This window comes from Aspergillus caelatus (assembly GCF_009193585.1).
Source record: "Aspergillus caelatus strain CBS 763.97 unplaced genomic scaffold BDV27scaffold_75, whole genome shotgun sequence".
NCBI classification, from domain to species: domain Eukaryota; kingdom Fungi; phylum Ascomycota; class Eurotiomycetes; order Eurotiales; family Aspergillaceae; genus Aspergillus; species Aspergillus caelatus.
In genome coordinates, this window is record NW_022475338.1 from 1 (window position 1) to 19079 (window position 19079).

General features: G+C 48.5%; 3 protein-coding genes across 3 annotated transcripts; 1 reads left to right on the top strand and 2 right to left on the bottom strand.

Moving 5' to 3' along the window:
- Positions 1–274: 274 nt before the first annotated feature.
- Positions 275–909, top strand: BDV27DRAFT_127395 (SelT/SelW/SelH family protein; the record flags this gene model as incomplete). The annotated part of the gene is made up of 2 exons (XM_032066754.1): positions 275–440; positions 560–909. Coding segments are annotated over 2 exons (357 nt in total), but the record flags the coding sequence as incomplete, so codon positions are not given.
- Positions 910–1758: 849 nt separating this feature from the next.
- Positions 1759–5300, bottom strand: pdeB (3',5'-cyclic-nucleotide phosphodiesterase PDE2). The gene is made up of 5 exons (XM_032064432.1): positions 4918–5300; positions 4255–4852; positions 4126–4188; positions 3906–4075; positions 1759–3835 (listed from the first exon to the last, which is right to left on the bottom strand). Exons 1-5 carry the CDS (start codon positions 5120–5122, stop codon positions 1791–1793), a joined length of 3081 nt encoding a protein of 1026 aa, XP_031928171.1. The 5' UTR covers positions 5123–5300; the 3' UTR covers positions 1759–1790.
- A 3936-nt stretch (positions 5301–9236) lies between these two features.
- On the bottom strand, positions 9237–14981 carry BDV27DRAFT_107340 (DNA-binding E3 ubiquitin-protein ligase SNT2). Its single transcript, XM_032064433.1, has 3 exons — positions 13974–14981; positions 13387–13870; positions 9237–13333 (listed from the first exon to the last, which is right to left on the bottom strand). Exons 1-3 carry the CDS (start codon positions 14743–14745, stop codon positions 9454–9456), a joined length of 5136 nt encoding a protein of 1711 aa, XP_031928172.1. The 5' UTR covers positions 14746–14981; the 3' UTR covers positions 9237–9453.
- Between the last annotated feature and the right edge of the window lie 4098 nt (positions 14982–19079).

Below are 19079 nucleotides of genomic sequence, written 5' to 3' on the forward strand. Positions count from 1 at the left end.
TTCCATTACCATACATACCCTTTTTGTCATGCCCATAACCACCCACTAGGTCTTATATGGACATAAACCTCGTCACCCTTGGACCTACTATCACGACGTGCATATCTCACATAAATATAAAAGCAATATATCAAACAAATATCTACATACCTACCTTACCCACCTCCCCCAAAGCCCCAACCCCAACCGATTTAATCCACTCTCCACAAGCCAATATAATAGTATCCCCAACTCTTAAGTTAACTCCAACCCCCAAACTAACAATTCCCTCAAGTTCGCCCAAGAGCTCCTTTCCACGTTCAGCACCGACCTAGGTGAGGTAGCGCTCATCCCAGCTACGGGGGGAATCTTCACAGTAACGATATATCATTCCTCGTCGGAGGAAGTGGAGACGCAAGAGACGATCTTGTGGGATCGGAAGACGAATGGGGGGTTTCCTGGTACGTACCTAGTACATCATCGTTCCTTGGATCTTTTTTGTTTGGTTTTAGGGTTTGTTTAGTTCTTGCTTTGGTGGGGAAGGGGTTGGTATATGGGAGGTGATGCTGATATTGTGCAGAGGTGAAAGTGCTTAAGTCGTTGGTGCGGAATGTGATTGATCCGTTGAGGGATTTGGGGCATACGGATCGGGCGTTGAGAGCTGCTAGTGTGCCTGTGAAGGAGGGGGGTGTTGCTGGGGTGGGTTCGAACGAGGGACAGGGGAGTGAGAAGGTAGATAAGGGTGAGAAGGAGTGTGAGGATTGTCGGTGATGGTGTTGAGTTGGTAGATATCGACTGAGTAGATGGGATTGCACGGTGTACACCAGATTCCCAAGGATAAATATGCCTGTAATGTATAGACATGCGAAACTACTTGAGATTGCCTTGTTATATATACTGTCATAGAGCGCGGTGTGTGAGACTAGGTGACAGTGACACTGCTACAAGCAAGATGTATTGGAACGATCTAGATAGATTATGCTCGACAACTTAGGTGGATGAATATATATATCACTGCATTGACATATTCCACAATCATGCTACTGAAAAAGAAAAGCGATAGCAAAATGCAACTAGTAGGGGCCCGTGTTTTCAAACACAAATGAAATTTAAGGCACAGTCCAGCCATATGGTGAACCTCAGAACGCCAAAACCACGCCCTGACTCTATGTCCGCCAACCCAAAGCCTATCCGGTAAAAAATATCAAGTAGGAGAACAACGAAATGGTTAAAGTGAGTGAACGATAATAATATGGAATAAAAGGGAATATCGGGAAAAAAAAAAAAAAAAAGGAAACAAGGGACAGAACGAAGGCGTCAGAATGTTGATAAAAAGAAGAAGAGTAGTATATAATAGAGGTTTCGAAAGTTTTAATGCGTCCCTGCAGTCAAAAATAAGGCTGACCTCCTGATTTCAGATATCATCTAATCAGGATCTCCGGCATCCACAAGTGGGATTGATATGCTCGGAAAGCCAGAACGTACTGCTGGTGTGCGGAGAGCATCGCCAATATCGCCAAGATATGGTCATTGGGGATGTCATCCGAAAGGACTCAAAACATGCACATGCCAATATTGCGGGCCATCCCGCGCGTCTACCTCGGGAACCGTGCTTTTTCTTTTGGGTTGCTCGGGTTCGTATGTCAACCGAGCTGGTCGTGAACATCATGCAATTCCATCGTAATTCCGGGTCATCAGCCAATGCATTACCCAATCCTCCCATTGATCCACATGAATCCCAGCCATAAACACCTTGAAACCATGTAAAACAAACAGTACATTGATCGATGAAATCTTCTTAAGAGAGACCATCATGATTCACCGCTCAGCTCATGATGGTGAGAATGATGGGTTTTGCGTTTCCAGAATGCCAATCGAAGCCGACTTCGACGTTTCAACAACTTGCGCGACGGTTGCTCTCCGCCGCTGGACCCATCCCATTGCTGACCATTGCCGTCATGCTTTGGGCTTCCCGGGGAGGGTGTGGACTGTTTAGAATAGCCATTGCCGTTCCCTTTTGCGGGCGCCATAGCATGAGTCTTGTTCATCTCATCGGACTGAGAATGGGAAGTATGGCTGGATTGTGGTGGATGACCCTCCGATTCTCGGTCAATATTGGAAGAGCCTGGACGCGCGTCGCCCCTATCACTTTCACGATCGCTCCTGCTACTGCTTTCCTGGTTAAAGCCCTTGTCCTCACCGTCATCTACGGTAAGGAAACTGGTTGCGTTCGTTGCAGGAGAAATAGGGGTCATGTTATTGCTGTAGTTACTGATGCTGTGGGTTCGGGTACAACTGTTCCGCTGAGAGTTCGACGGGCCAGATGTGCGTCCCGATGAGTTAGTGTTGGCGTGATGGCGACGATAGTTTTGTGGACCATTGCGTGAACTGCTCGGTCTTTCGCCTGTGATTTCCCCCGTACTGTCGCGGACGCTCGAATGATCCTGTGAATCATCCTCCTTACCCGAGTTAGAGAAAATGACGGCGGCCAGGACTGCGGGATCCCTTGAAGAGTGGTTCGTGTCAAGGGAAGAGTGGCCGTCAGCGGCTCCATTGGATACTCCGGAATCCGTCCGCAACTTGTTTCTGTCTGGGGACGCGCCTGCGATGGAGACCATGGCAAGGTCTGGCACAGCGTTGGAGGACTTTCGCGATGGTGTTTGCGAGGGCAAAGGGCTTCCAGTTATGTCCATTGAGGGACCAGCTGTATCCGGAGAGACGACAGGGCTGATGGTGTTCTCGTTAAGACTCCCGCGTGAGGTCTCAGAATCAACGGACGAGTGGACTGCACCAAAATAATCTGTTTCGCGCCGGCTACTGTTTTCATTGGGTGGGAATGATTGTTTGGCAGGAGAATCCGGTCCACTCGCCGTTAACGGTGCACGAAGACCCTTGAAGCCTTTCAAACTCACGGCTGGGCTCTGAGTACAAGGAGATACCACGTCTTCAGCGCCACTTTCGTCCAGTAAAGCCTGCTTCCTTTTCTCCAAATCAGCGAGGTAATGCCATCTGGATTGATTATTTCGAATATGCTCAACGGTGAATCGCATATCGGGCAAGATATCCGCTACACCCTCGAATAGAGGAAGAGCGAATATAGACATAAAACCGATCTGACCTATGGCGAGTTTGTATACGTTTCCGAGTTCTGGTGGCCCGCCGAACAAAGCAGTTTCCATGCCAACCTCCTTTTCCATCTCGCCCTGGTTGGCGAACTCTTCCTGCAGAATCTTGGTCCATTTTTCAGCCACATCCCACGGCCGCGCCACATTACTGATATCGGCGCATTTGATCAGCAGACCACAAAGAAGGGTCTTGTACATATCGAGATCCTGGGGCTTCCATCCATCAACAGTTTGGCCGTTCTCATAGAACTTCTCCTGCAAAGACCCAAGTCGCTCCATGAACTTCTGGTGCACGCCCATGTCTGTTGCCAAGATCGAGCTGATCAGCAACTTGCGGATCTGCTTATCCTTAAATGCGGATGGCCAATAGCGGCGCAAGATCTGGGAAAAGGCAGCGCAGTGAAATGCCTCCAACACCGAGTTGTCATTGTAGAGCTGTGCTAGCGGTGCGTTGAGCTTGACCAGGAAAAAGTTGTTCACTCCAGGGTGGCCCACGTCATGACCAATTGCCGATATCAACAGCGTAAGAGTATCGAAGGGTGTGAGAAGGGAAGCAATAGGAGATTTCGAATCAGTGTCTCGGGTAACGGACCCATAAGGGGGCAGGGCGCCAATGTGAAGGAGAAAACAAAATATGGATTGCAGGACATCAATAGCATGTCGAAAGTTATGGTAGAGAACAAAGGAGTTATAGGACGCACGACATGCAAGTAAGAATGTCCGAAGTTCACCTAATTCACAGGAAACCGCACCCAATCAGCCACCGTAGCAGATTTCCACAGAACTTGATGGTTCACTTACCTGGCGTTAATTGCCACTGTTCCAGATTTGGCATAGTGAAGGCATGGTGCAGGATTTCAGAAGCCCCCAACACAAGCTCATCATCAGAAAAATCATGAGCGGTAAAGTTCCAGTTCCCGATCTGCTCTTTGATGAGCTCCTCACGTTCTGGGCTCACATCTAATTCACTCCTGGAATGGTGAGTTAGACAAGTGGGTCTTATAGGTGCTGCAGTACATACCGATCCTGAAATTCTTCTATCACCTCTTCGGGGTTGCAGATGCCCTTCATAAGCTTCGACACCCTACACAACAAAGTAAGCACTGCGTTCGAGGCTAATGATGGTTGAAACCATCAAGGATGAACTCACATTGCTTCTCTTAAGTAGGCATAGGGCTGCTCATCGTGAACACCTACCCACGAATGCTTGCGCAACTTTTTTCTGGACATGAAGCGGGACTGTTCTTTCAAAGCGGACTTGCGAGCACGGAAGGCGTGGACTACAAGGCCCTGCATCCTAGCGTTGCTCAGGGGTGACGCTAAGACGTCAACGGCTCCCGCATCTAAGCATTTAGATATCTGCTGAAATTCGGGGATCGCCCCATTGCGCTGGGGGCCAACAGGCACACTACTAGGGGGCTGAGCAGAAGAGCGCAAGATAGCAACCGGGACGATTAAGTTTGGAGACTCTTGAACTTGAATGTCGGCAGACAACCCCGACAATAACTTCAGATCGTGCGCCCCCTCAGACTGAGATGAGAAGGTGAAGCCGCGACGCAACGAGGCCGGAGATGGAGGAGATACCTCAGGCCATGAGCCCCGGCCACTCTTCCGACGCGATAAGCCGGCGTCTTCCCCTGATAAATCGACGTCAAAGAACGCGAAGATAGGTCTGCAGGTCGTGATGGCGTCGTCACTAAGTTCGGCGAGTTTGGATGCGAGAGAGGGGCCAACATTACACAAATAAACTATATCGGAGATTCCAGTCAGTAACAGTACCCGTGAGAAGCACCAAGTGAAACACAAGACATACTTCGTTTGCAGACCCCCAGTAGAACTTCCACATCTGATCGCAGAGAATCGGGTTCGTCGGGAAAAGTAAAGGCACTGGAACTGGGGGTATTCGAGGAATCAGTTGGGTTTTGATACACCCACCGTTCTTGGACTACACGGCGATCAATATACACGGCCGAGCATTCGGCACCATCCATGCTGTCGACTGGGTTCGGCACACCCATAGCTTAGAGCTTCTCCAGTTCAAAGCGTGATTGGATGGACAACAGAAGCAACAGAGTGGTCAAAAGGAAAACAGTACTCTACTCAATCCAAACTCAGTCTCATAAGGCGAACACCGAGTTGATAGCGTAGGCTGCAGCGTGGATAATTACGGGGAAACGAAAAAATAAATCAGGGAAAAACGAGTGGCTGGCAGAGTATATAGAGAAGGTGAGGGTGGACGGTAGGTGAAATGCAAAAGGAGAGACTGAGAAATTGAAAGGAGCAGCGACCCTAATCTTTTTTGAGTTCTATCGGGTCAGCAACCATATGCAACGTTCGGGTGATGTAGTGTATGTAGGCGACACGGCGAAGCCAGTATGGAGAGGATCAAAGAGTTCTGCTCTCAGGAAACCGGGGACCGAGAAGCAGCCGCAGGTGCGCATTCGAACAATGGATTGTTCGCTGTAGCTGTCCACAGAGATTTGATCAATTGCCAACCTGCCCAGAGTGCAATACCAACCCAGAGTCCCTATTTCCGAGACATCCAGTTCTTTGTTCCATACACAAGCCTCCAGATGGCAGTCTACCACGATCGCCACATACACGTACACGGGATCCACTCACGTTTGGGGTCGGTAAAGCTCAGTAGGTCGAGAGAATAAAGAGACCGAGAGCGAAACACGGCCTGGTGTGGGCCAATTGCTTAGTGCTGTGCTGTTCTGCACTATCCGATAGAAACCGATTAGAAGCACCCCGCGGGATCGCGACACATGTAAAATTCGCCGAAATCAAGGACGACAAAATTCGAGGCCCAGAAGCGGGAAATCTTAGGGCGTCATGGTGGGCCACGGGCAGGGCCACACGGGAAAATGATGACACGAGACTCAAAAAAGTGAAGAGGAGCACAGCGTGCGGTCGCGCTGATGATCGACAACCAAGGCGTCTATTGGAAGAGCAAAAACCAAGTCGACGAAGCAAGGAAAAGACGATGGAAGACGGGAACAATAATCCGAGAGTAGGTAAAAGACCGGAAGTGTGCGTTCAGATATGAGGTTGGTTGAGTACTTGTACAAAGGGGGACGTTGGCACAGAGAGCACCGAGAGGCGAAGGAAAATGAAAAAGGGAGATAAATGTGCAGACAGCCGTCAATGAAATTGTTCAGATAGGAAAACAAGATTGTAACAATAAGGAAAGGAAGAATGAAAAAGAAGAGAAGAAGAAGAAGAAGAAGAAGAAGAAGATGATAGATGATGGAAGGAGGGAACGAATTCAGGGAGTGGGAAAGAAGAGTGGAGGACGAGTGGATTGATTGAGGTTCTTTGGGTAATTCCGATCCAAGGGCCCTATCGGTTGGCGCAAATGTAAGTATAACTCTGGAGAACAGTGAAGAGTCTGTTCATTTCAGTCCAAGTAGGGCAATGGAAACAGATGAAGATAGAAACTGTCCAGTAGGAAATGCCAGTTCCGGAAAGGTAGAGGTCAGCGGCGTGCGCTTTGTGAGACTGACTTCGTTTTCTTCGTTTTTTCCCCTTCGCTCAGGCTTTCTTCCAGACTTCCAGAAGGTCGCGGCACGGCGGGTGTGGGCGTCGTCACAGACTCGGCGATGGGGCCGATCTGTAGGTTGAGTAAGGTATTTATTACATACGGAGAGGTATTGATAGGGTAACCGATGTGGTGTATCGTTATGCTGAGGTCCTCTCCAGTACAGTAAGTACATCGTACTTTCCAGGTAGTACTACTAGTGAGAAGTATCCTTTTTACTATTAATAACCCTTGGTCTTTTTACAAGTTGTTTCATTGATTCATTTTAATTTATACGTCAATGGGATGGGAGGATTTGATATCTTCCACACCAACTCTGCAATAGGGTTCGCCATGACAGGAACCAAGTCAGACAACCTTCAAGATTGAAGGTTTTAGGTGAGATAAAACACGACAAATACCAATCAGTGGAATCCCTACCCAACCGGACTAGTAACCACCCAATTTCCTGATGATCGTGATGTGTGTCCAATCCGGTCTCGGGCAGCATGTAAGGAAGAAGACTAGAAACTCGACAGAACTGAGCTGAGCCACAAACGAGGGGACACGGACGCACAAATCGGATGAAGGTTTGTAACAGGTTAGAAAAAGAAAAAAGCAAAAAAGAAAATATTATTAAGAAGTGACCAACACTGGCGAGATAAAGTGAGCGGAGAGAGTGGAGAGGATGACGCTTAAAGCAAGCGATCTCATTAGCTCCTTTCAATCTCCGTGGGTTTTCTAGAATGCCGGCTGAATTTCCTAATCACTACTAAATCTATCGTCGATTCAATGAAGGATTGTAATTTCGATTACTTGGGTAAACTATTACCGGAAGTGTTTGGTACGGATTTATTGAGATCATCTACTTACCTAGGTACAAGTACTACCCTAAGGTAGTCGTCAATCTCTTTCTCTGTTTGTTCCCCCCTCCTGCGGTACATTACAGATTGTATTTTAATTTCTGAATTGCCGATGCGGATATGTAATCAACAGAAGTTCATCATCTTCTAGAACTTCCATGCGCATGGCACATAAGCAACTTTCTGCGCTGTAAGGACTCAACCTTACTAGCATTGCGCGAAAATAAAAGAGGGTCTAAGGAAAGTAAAAAAAAAAAGAAAAAGAAAAGAAAAAGAAAAAGAAAAAGAAAAAAAAGGGAAAAAAAGTGGCAACCAACCGCTGACGTCGACTCCCACCTCAAGAATGTGGTTCCTATGATGTGATGGATGATCAACCGAACAAATAAATGAGATAACCACAATTTCGATTCCCTCAACCGTTGTGACAGGTGGCAAAGATTGCGCGCCCCTCCATCTCTGCAGCCTCTTACGCGAGTAACCTTTTGTCAATAACCTTACTAAAGATCTGGGGAAATCTTGGACCCTCCTGTTCGCTTGAAGATGATATTTGATGCGCTGGTACAGTATTGTTTTCTTACCTCTCGGCAGCAGGGCATCGGCCTCGCTGTTCGTCAAAAGGAATCAATGGAAATCCCGTCGTGCCCATTCGTTCGGAAAATCCACCAATCAAATGGGATCCTTGGACAGGGAAAAAGAGCCCCACGGGAAGTTGTCACATGGTTCCATTCCAGGTCGGTTGCGCGCGCATGGACGGACATGTATGTATGTATCTGTATGTATCAAGTGTCTCGCGTGAGCGAAATGTTGTTGCAATCCTTGGAATGCGGTTCATGCATTTTATGTAGGATCGACGATGTTAAAGTTCTGAGCTTGACGCAAGGACTGGGTCCGCCGTATGTACATGCATTTTCCATTGATTTTTAGAAATTTTGTAAGGTACATACTGATATGTACATACACACCGAGCTGCACTCCTCCTTCCTTACCGGTATACTCAGTTTCAATGGAACTGTCATGGTGAACCGAATGCACGTAAGAAATAAATCGATCAAATCGCAGACCGGGGTCCAGATTCCAGATTCCGCCCCTAGTGTGTGCAACCAACCTCCAACTAAGTGGGAATTGTCAACCTAACTTGGGAGCCACCAATATCAAACTAACAATGGAAAGCACCACTAATAAGCACTAACCACTTAAGACAATCCTTCCATTAAACATTTTGCCTCTATCTGAGGCTCAACCACAGACAAATCAAAAGTCCAGTGACGATCCCCTGTCACAGTACAAGTGCATCAGCTGTCCAACTGCCTTCGGCGCTCGGGTCAATGTGCATGACCAGGTTCCCATCGCTTCCTATTAGTCCCTCGCGTCCGGGATCGTCCCCGTCGATCCATACCACGAAAGAAGAAAAAGACTCTGGAAACGGCATACTAAGCATTATCATTTGTAGTATCTACCCCGCTTCTCTTCTATCAAGGGTTCTGTCGCCTGCCGACCGCCCAATGAAACCTCGCGCAACCGTGTTTTCATAGGGACGACGAATACATCGGAAACCGTGAAAAACAATTCTCAACGCTAATATATGAAACTCCCAGTCCATGCCACCCTGAATAGTCTTGGGCCATTGCGGACAGCGGTGTAACCCAAATATATCATGCTCATAATGTAGGAACCAAAAAAAAAGAAAAAAAAAGAAAAGAAAAGAAAAGAAAAGAAAAAAGAAAGGAAAGGAAAAGATGCATACAGACGAAACAGAGCAACGGATTAATCTAGAACCACGCTGATGGCAAAAATCCCAAACCCCGTTTTTTAAATGCCACACGGTCCAAACAACACAAAAGAGATACCAAAGTAGAGTAAGAAAAAGAAAAAGAAAAAGAAAAATAAGAACGTAATAAAGCTATATCATACATTCCCTAAAAGTCCTTCTTCTAAGGTTCTGCAAGCATAGAACCTGGAATAAGGCTTAAGAGAGCAAATTCTTGAGAGATGGGCTTGCGCTGGCGCCAGAACCGCCGTTTGTTCCGTTGACATTCGTATGCCTGTTGCTGCTCATCGGACCCGCGGGCGCGGAGACAGGTGCATCGTCTAATTTCCCTGGTGGAGTCCGACCTCGTGGATCAACATGCGCTTGCGAAACGGGAGGTGACTGCGTTGGCGCACTAAGAACGCGGTCGACAGAATAGACACGTGCCGGTGGTCCCCCGTTCAATGCGCTGAGTGAGTGCTGTGGGGAGTGTCGAACCATTGTAGAGTGCACATCCGGAGGTGAGGCCGATGGGGCGTATGGTCGAGGCCCTGCCGGGTGAGAAAGATGAGGGGAGGGTATAGAGACTGGCCCATAGGGGCTCTGATGAGTGGGAAACGGCTGGGGAGGTGGAGGAGGGTGAGCTCCACTCGTGTAATGATGCGGCGGGGCATGGTGTGAAGGAGCAGGCTGGAAGCCATTCATATGGTGCGGTGGGGGTGGAGGCCCTCCGCGGTAGCTAGCAACTGGAATACCATTGCGAAGCTTATCCCCATAATCGCTGGGACGCTGTTCATATCCTGGATACCATTCAGGTCCATTGGAAGGCGGCGGACCAAGAGGCCTAGGCAGCACCCCGGTTTGAGGAGGATGGGCATGAGGGCCGTAAGGATGGCTGTGATATTCTGGAAGACGGGGTGCGGGGAGGACTGGCCGCTGAGCCGAGTAAGGAGACGGCCGAGGCTCTGGAGAGGGCTGGGCAGGTATCTGTTTGAGATGGCATTTATGACACTCATATGACTCCTGATTCGGTTGACCCAATGCTTCGGCATTACTCGCTAGTCCATTTCTATCTGCGGGATTGTATTCACCGTTGAGCTTCGTGACAGAATGTTGAGAGGGGTTTCGATGAATATATGGCGGGCTTGTTGAAGCCGCAGGCGGAAATCTTGGTTCACTCATCCCAGCTCCGTTAAGTAGAGGTGCCCTGTTATCCACAGCCGCTGTTCGCCGCGACTTATCGATAGGCCACCACCGAGGGGTGTATGCAGTAGAGCAACGCGCGCATTTTCTTGTTGCATCCGGGCCAGTGATCTGGGCGGGTGCATGATTTTCGGAATCAACAGCCATCTCGTCCGCAGCTTCCTCGGGGGACACCCCGGTATTCTTGGAGGTATCCTTCGTTGTAGGCGGAGGAGCTGTAACGCCATTGGCAGCAGATGCCCGTCGGTGTCCGGCCGATGTCGCAGTGTGTTGTGATGCGCTAATAGACTGCTGGACATACGCCGCTCTACGCAGAGTCCCAGTCAAGGAAAGGTCGGCTTGTTTGTAGTTTTGGACAAATCGCTGGAGGGCATTGATACCTTCTTCCTCCGTCGGCTCGCCTACTGCATGAACAATAGACGGTACTGTGTGATGAGGGCACCAGATTCCCGCAGATGCCACTCCTACCTCATCCTTGAGTCGCACACTTTGCACGGTATCTCTCCTAGAGCTCTTAACGGGCGTGATATCGAAGCCGAACGTGTACTGCGCCTGGAAGGCGCAACCGACGTGGAACTGAGCATTGCAGCCGCTGAAATGGCATGGCACACAAGCACCATTGTTTGACTTGCAGATTTTGCAGACCTCGCGGTATTTGTCTGCGGGGATGAGTGCAAATCCTTCAGCAGGTTCAAGCTCTTTGGCGTTCGCAAACTTGATCTCGGGAGTCCAAACCGCACAAGCGACATGGACCCAGTTGTTACCATCAGTCCGCTTCAGCGGTTCTCGAGGACCGATCGGCTTGCCTACGGCTTCCTGCCTTTGCCGATAGAGCTTGATAGCTTCGCTAACCATCTCCTTCTCTAACCTCTCCTTTTCTCGATCCCGCTCAGTCTTCTTCTTGTGCGTCGACCTTGGAGCTTCCATCAATTCATGTTCTGTCCAGGTCACAGGGCACAAAACACACTCGTAACAAGTCGAGAATAACGGATTCCTGTCATTGGTACACATGTCGCACAGCCATTTGGTGCAATTCCGTGAAGGGCTGACTCCGTAGCAGCTTCGGTGAACGGTTAGCCGACAGTCCCTACAGGACAAATGTTGATCGCCCATAGGTTCCATCTTGTTACAGATGGCACAAGGAAGGGTCTTAGCCTTGGGTGGATCGGGGACAATTGGTGCCGGCTCCGGGGCCTTCTCTGGTGCTGGCTTCTTCTTCGGTGCCGGTTCCACGGATGTAGCAGTCGAAGTTGGGCCACTATCTTTCTCGTTGGTGCGTCCCTTCTTTTTTGTGGTCTCCTGCACTTGAGGGTTGGCTGTTACAGGGACACCAATCGAGGCAGCAGTCGCAGCAGTCGCACTATTGATGCTAATCGGAGTCTCGGTAGAAATAAGGAGCTGTGTCAGCAGCTCTTCATCAACACGCCGGCGCCATGACTTGTTGCCACTTTGGGAGATCTTCTTGGCGACTTCATCGACATTCTCCCACTGAATTCCATACTTTCTCCATAGTAGAGCGCATCGTAAGCAGAGAGCCACCGTAAGCTGTGGCCCCTTATCTCGTTGCTTCGACGATGGTTCGCTTGGGGTTGTAGTCCCCGGTGGAATCCCAGGGGCTCGCCGCCACTGGCGTGAGGTACGTGTAGAGCAGAACTTGCACTGAAAACCACGCTTTTTTTCAACGGCCTTCTCATTATCATAGGCTGAATCATCATGATCGTCTGCTACGTCATCCACAAGCTTTGCAGTGTTGTTCCGCTTGGCTTCCTTCTTGCCTCGCCTACCTTCATAATGATCCCAGATCTGGTGACCGCGGGCTGTCTTCTTCCACATGTAGTAGAACCGCACAATTTGATAATGTGGTACAGTACCGACATGTTTCGTCAGGTTCCGCCACTCCGATCCGTACTTGGCAACGCCCTGCTCGAACGCTTTTACTTCTTCAGGTCGCAGATGGGGTTCCTTTAGATCCTTGTACTTGTTCATCTGCTTTAATTTGGAAAGAGCAGTCTCGACATCGAAATTATTTGCATAGAGCAGCTCCAAAGCCTTATCCAGAAAATTCGTAGAGTACTTTTCGACCCCAAGATCAGGCGCTATCTCCTTTGCTCTAACCATATAGTCGTCGATGAACTTTTCTCGATCCGCAGCGCTGAGATCCGCACCAGGCGCATCGTCTTCGCCCCGAGAGGGCATTTGGGTCGCAGTGGGCATCTTGAACATTAACTCCGCCGTGCGCACCTGCTTGCCGTTCACGGTAACCGGCTCATCTTCACCGCGCCGTACATATCCCTGCGGCTCATCCATAACCCATTTTGGTCTGTTTGCTTTCTCTTGCTTCGCGGCCTCAAGTGCAGCTATGGCCTCCTTTGACAGCTTCGAGTCTTTGCGGCCTCCAGAGCTCTTCATATATTTCTTCTTGATATCGGTTGGCTTGACATATTCCACAGGACGCCCTGGCCAAGGGTTTACTATCGCCTGGAACCGCGGTCCCAACCGAGAGCTCGCTCGAGGGTATATCCGGTCGTCATAGTCTAGCGCGTCTTCAACACGGCAGTGTATGCCTAGATAACGATAAGGCCACATCCTGGCCTGCGCAACCTGTTCTTCTGTGGCTGGCCGAGGGGCTTCTTCTTCGACGACGGCAGGGGTGCTGCTTGTTGTGCCGTTCGCGCCGTTGGGATCTTCCTCCTCCTCTTCGACGATTTCTTCTTCAACTTCCGCTTGAGACTCTCCAAGGATAGGAGTGTTCCGAGCCTCAAGTTTTCGCTCTTGGGCACGACTGCAGGCCGCACAAGCCCATGCGAACCCACGAGCAGGCTTCTTGGTAAGCACAGGCCGTACACAATACATATGATACGTATCATGGCACACAGCGCAATCCACGGAATCAGTGCTACAACATATGAGCATATGATAACATTGACTCACAGGTATAGGCATACTTACCTCGCAGCATACAGACTGCAGCGCTTGCAGGTTTTGACGGCGCTGGTCAGTTCCTTTCTTTTACCGATCTCGACAAGAACAAATTTCCAGCGATCGTCAAGGACTCTCTTGACATTCGCAGGGACGTTGATCACTCTTTTCGTAGGGATGACCTCATAGTACCGATGAATGTATCTGTCAAACATCTTGTCATACCAAAAACAATCCCGGGTCTTTCTGTACTCCTCAAGATCATCAATCTCTGATAGATGCTTGATCTGACATTTTCCCCGTAACGAAGTAAGCGGACATGTATCGGAATGCATGGATGCAAATACAAGTCTCGTATCTGCAACTTTGCGCTGTATATCACGTGGCCTGTAATACCAATTAACGCGCACTGCCTCGATGGGGCCAGAAGGCACATCCTTGTTTGGAATAAATTCCATGATACGTGCCAAGTAATACGGTTCTCCTGGTGGTTCACAGATGAGGTAAACGTGGTCTATAATCAAGTCTCAGTAATTCCTGCAATTTTGAATTCGTTCCATAAAATGAACATATTGGGAACACAAAGAAAAAAAGATAGAAATAAAAATAAAACTGACCGTTTACGGAAAACGTTGTGCCGTCGTCAGCTGTTAGTTTGCCATCTTCTAAATGAGCTCCTCCATTCTCAAAAGAGACCATATTCGAGTTTGAGTCATTCTGCCCTTGACTGGCGCCGGGAGCCGTGGTAAAAAGCTTCTTAGATGCGCTCCCATTTGCAGAACTGGGTGTCGTAGCGCTGGCCGGTTGCTTTCGTTTTCTTGAATTTGAAGCACCATTGGCTTCTTCTAGTTTTGCAGAGAAGGACGATGTGCCAGGAATTGAATCTTTGGCAGCAGAAGCGGGACTAGTTCCATTCACCGCTGTTTGACTTTTTCGAGAGTTTGAAGATGGCGCTGATTTTTCGCCATCTGTTTTGGTGCCATTGGAAGATTGGTTAGGCACACCGTTAGTTCGCTTTGCAGCTTTGGTTGCGGGTTGGGCGATTTCCAAGTCCATGTCGATGTCACGATCCTCCGCGTAGTTGGGGCGAGGAGCCGCATTACGACCTCTGGAGCGCGTCCCATACGGCGCAGGAGTGGCGGAGGTACTAGGCGGCTCTGTACCCGCAACTTCTGAAGCTGAAGTGCTGGCAGTCATGGGTTGGGACTGCCGTTCGTTGGGGGTGGCGAGCCCTTGGGGGGTGGGAGAGTCGGCAGAACCCGTTCGGGATGACTGGCCAGGGGTGGGCATGCGACGTTGACCCGCGGCAGTTGCTGCAGCGGAAGAGGAAGAATTGGGCCTCACGTGGTGTTGCTGCGACTTCTGGGGCGGTGACCTATCCGAGGCCATGGCCAACCCTCAGACGCGACAAAAACAAAAGCTAATTCAAGATGGGTTGGAGGGTGACATATAACCCCTTCAAGTGGTGGCGTCAAGGTCTTGCAAAGTTGCCTACAATGCGGTGACGTGAAGTTCAGCAGCAAGCCGTGGCGGTTAGTCGAGCCTTCATAAGCGTCGAGTTTGCGGATGGGTGGACGTATGGATCAACCGAATGGAATATGAAGGGGAAAAAGTAAAAGTCGGAAGGGAGACGAGAAGGCCGTGTGGTGCGGTTGACCGCAGGAAGGACTGAAAGTGAGACTTGACGGCGGATCCCAGTTGTCAGTAGTGACTTTTTTTTTTCTTCCCCCCCGTTAAGATTCCTCTATTTCCCGAAAGGGAGTGGGAAATTTCGTGTTGTTGTCAATGTCGGAAAATGAAATACACCAGATGTGCGGGAGGAATATCAAGATCGACAGGCCCCGAAGGATGCCAATAGACTACTAAGTGGACGTAAAAGACGTCCGTGGCAACAGCAGGGAGCGCGGAACACTGATGTGTGGAAGATGTACAGGAGCAGAAATGCGATAAGGTGAAGAAAACCAAAAGGCAATCAAGGAGGTATGAAGAGAAGAAGGAGAGACAGAAGGGCCGCTGAAGCTGTCAAAATAGTCAAATGAAGGTAGCGGCGGTAGAAGAATCAAGCCACTAGGGCGGACTCGTGGGGTGAGCGCTCCAAGTAGCAAATGGGTCAGTAGGTCGTAACCAACAGGACGGAACTAGTAGTTCGGCCGTAGTTAGATAGAAGGTTTGACCAGGGCCGAAATGATATAGGCACAGGGAAGGGAGAAGAGAATAACGGAAGATGGTAGACTAGCATAAGTAGAATCGGGAGGAAGGAAACAAGCAGAGGAAGAAGTGGGACAAGAATGGGAAACGCGACAAGCCCAGAGAAAGAGAGGGTAAAGAAGAGGGAAGAGAAAGAGACAAGAAGAATCAGGAAAGCCGTCCAGGATCCCGACCAGTCCACGTCCTCGCCCCTAGTCCCGATATGTTAATATGACGGATCCTCCATCCACCAAGAACCAGAGAAAATCGCGATTACTCTCCTTTCCCTTTCGTTTTATGGTTTAATACATGGTCCAGTGTCCCGGTGCTTTGGCTAGCCTTCCCGCGCCGCTAAAGGTTTTTTTCTTTTTCCTTTTTTTTTTTCTTGGGGTGGGTGATAGTGCCTATAGTATAGCCATTACTTTGTTCCCCTTACTCTATTAATGCGGCGTTGTGGCCCGCTGGGTGATCTACGTGGTTACTGGGTTTAGCGGGAATACATTTTAGCAATATCACGGATGCTTGTCGCTGGTCTTGTTAGAAAGGGATTGTGTGGGCCGAGTGACCCGATATGAAGAATGATGTTGATACCCGGGAGGGGCCATGGAAAGGATCAATTAGGACGAGAATGGGATAAAACCAGGAGGACTCGTGGAGAGTGTCTTAAAGGGGCAGACGAAAAGAACAAGAGAGAGAAGAACAAAAAAAAAAAAAAAAAATTGTATAAAGGACGAGAGGAGAAATTTCTATGTTTAAATATAAAAGAGGGCCTAAACCAGACTAGCATTTCCGTTGTTCATTCATCGATGTATTCCCGAGTTTGTACACTATCAACGAGAAATGGTAGGCTTTTTTTCCCCCCGAAAATGGAGACTGGAGGATACGAATGATCAAATAAAAATAAAACAAGGCAATAAGGAAAGAGGGTATGGACATTGAACACACAATCTGTGGCAGGAATGTTGTCACGTAGGGCAGCGCATGCGCGGATCTGGAAAATCCCAAATGCCAAGTCTATCGAGGGAAAAGCAGGCGCAGCAAATCTTGAAGCGGAGGAGAGGCAGTAGGCTGACTCTCATGCCCATATAATTACGAACTAATATTATTACGGCGCACTAAGATGATACTAAATTGTCTGGATCCATGATACTCCTATCTTACCGGGGATAAATTCCCAGAAGGCAGACGGTAAGTTCAAAGTAGGGGTACTATACGAATGGGTGATACCGCATTATTACTGCAGGTCATTTTCTTTTTGGAAATCTGCCCACGTCTCAGAATTTGCAGAACAACCAACTTGATCTCTTTTCCGGGAGGGGATGATATCATCCGATAATTGACGCCGGGTCAGAGCACGGAGTGATGCTGGTTCGCACAGTGACTTACTCTTGGGAACTAACTACTAGGACAAGTTAGGCAATTATACTAGATAACTACTTACTCATTGGTATGAGCACGGCCTTTGGGTCAAAGTTTGTCGGACCTATTTTCTCCTTGGTTGTCAGTTAAGTGACGGTAACAAGAACCCTCAGCAAACAACTAAATCGATAGCACCCAGAATGATATTTTACGAGAGGGAGGGATGTGGAGGGGCGTTTTTTGCAAAGTGGTTTGTACAACCGAGCGATCAGAGAAGGAGGGCATGGATGGATACGTATCTCTGAAAATGGTAAGGTTCTGGCTACTACTTAGGTCGACGACCGAAAACTCGGTTCAAAAACGACCATAGGGAAAGGGAGCATGGTGCAGGTCCCATGGTTCCATTACCTGCAGGCTAGGCGGTTAGCGGTGATTAGCAGCTACACAGTAGATCCTCAAACATGGGGTTCTTTATGTAGACTACAGCTGATCTGCCACGACAATGAGATAACCTGTTAAGCATAATGGCGTGCCGGCACTGACAGGAGGTAAAACAAAATCAATATTGTTTCGTTCGACCGAAAGGGGGGGGCCATTGCAGTAAGGTTGAGATGATGATAACACATTCCGGTAGCCACGGAGGAAAGCCCTTAGCGTCATTTATGATTATGTAGGGTATCGAATTCTTACTGGGGTCTGCCCCGCGAGGGCGGACCTTTCCTGGCTCGACTTTTGTCTTGGCTAGTATCCTTCTCTTCATTACTCCGTATGCAATCCAACGGTCTTATCCACAAAGACAATCCGCGTATCAATTGGGTCAACAGTCGACAATCCATTAATATAATCTTAATCGTATTACCCCCGATCCAGTGCGCTCTGGTCGCTCTGGTCGTAGACATTAACTCAAAACCGGTCGAGCGACCAACGTACCTTAGGTACTTGTTGGATCATATACCACCATTGACTCGGGCCAATGACATTCACCGCAACAAGAGAATAATTCTCCACGGTCGATGATTTGTTGCGCGTTGATTGTCCTCGCCTTTGCGTTGCCACATTACAACCTACGGCTAATCTGCCACACGACCGAAACAAAATGTCCGTCTCGGGTAAGGGCAAAATTGGAGGGTGTGTCGATAATATTAGTAGTATCAGTCGTGGTCTAGCGCCTGTTGCATTTTCGACTAAAATGAAGCCTTGACGCCGCGTGTCCTCCTGAGTTTGATTAAGTGCAGCCTTACATCTAGCAGTGAATGATTGAATCTATTACTCTTAACCATGACAGGGTTCACGATGGTCAATGCTAGGCTGTGAGTATGATTGTACCAAAGAATATGTATCATCGCTTACTGTCCAGGGTCGAAGTATCTCTCGTCATCCGACAATCAACCCAGTTACATTAAGTCCTAAAACTTTGCTCGCTAGGCTTAAAACATAAAAATATGTCGGCATGAGGATCGTGCTTATCTTCTCAAGCAGAAGTGATAGGAGCTTAATTGTTTCCGAGGAAAGACCAGAGAATATATTTTTCTTTCAGCCATTTCTCTCCTGCTTATTTTGGCAGTGAAAGACGGATTTGATTATGCCTATGGGTCGTGCGAGCATAATAATAAAAATAATAATACAATGAAGTGTTCCGTACGGAGTAAGAGTATTACCCAGTAGGACCTTAGTAAAAGGTTCAAGTTGTTACTTCGTTTCGGCCGTGGTGGTCACATCTAAGTGGACCACGGATGAGGTTTTTTTTTTTTTTTTTTCCCTTCCTCTTCTGGCATCCATCGTTCTGGATGGCCTCTCGCCCGACTCACCCGTATGTGGTAACATAAAGTTCCACTTTCCTTTCTTTTTTCTTTTTTCTCTTCTTTTCTTTTCTTGGAATACTTGAGCATAAAAAAAATAAAGAAGAATAATTTATCCAGATCCTTCTATATTTGTGTACCTCGGGGAACTAGCGAGTAAGAAGTGAGGGGACAATGTAAAGAAGATATCCAGCGTCAAGGGGGATGTCCATAACTAGAGGTACGGAGCACCGCAAGCCACTCGTGCACATGCTTGCGGAGCATAACAACCAGGGCAAATTAGTCAGTAGTGGGAAAACGGTATCATCAGGTGATTATTAGCAACGCATTGTGCAGGGTATAAACGACCCTTTCAACCTCTCAACCCGAACAAAAGCG

Coding starts and splice junctions, on each gene's coding strand:
- pdeB (XM_032064432.1), bottom strand. CDS start 5,122: ATGGGTGTGCCGAACCCAGTCGACAGCATGGATGGTGCCGAATGCTCG. Junction 4,853..4,917: donor ACTGGGGGTCTGCAAACGAA/GTATGTCTTGTG, acceptor TCTCCGATATAG/TTTATTTGTGTAATGTTGGC. Junction 3,836..3,905: donor ACAGTGGCAATTAACGCCAG/GTAAGTGAACCA, acceptor CCTGTGAATTAG/GTGAACTTCGGACATTCTTA.
- BDV27DRAFT_107340 (XM_032064433.1), bottom strand. CDS start 14,745: ATGGCCTCGGATAGGTCACCGCCCCAGAAGTCGCAGCAACACCACGTG. Junction 13,871..13,973: donor CACAACGTTTTCCGTAAACG/GTCAGTTTTATT, acceptor ACTTGATTATAG/ACCACGTTTACCTCATCTGT. Junction 13,334..13,386: donor TGCAGTCTGTATGCTGCGAG/GTAAGTATGCCT, acceptor CATATGTTGTAG/CACTGATTCCGTGGATTGCG.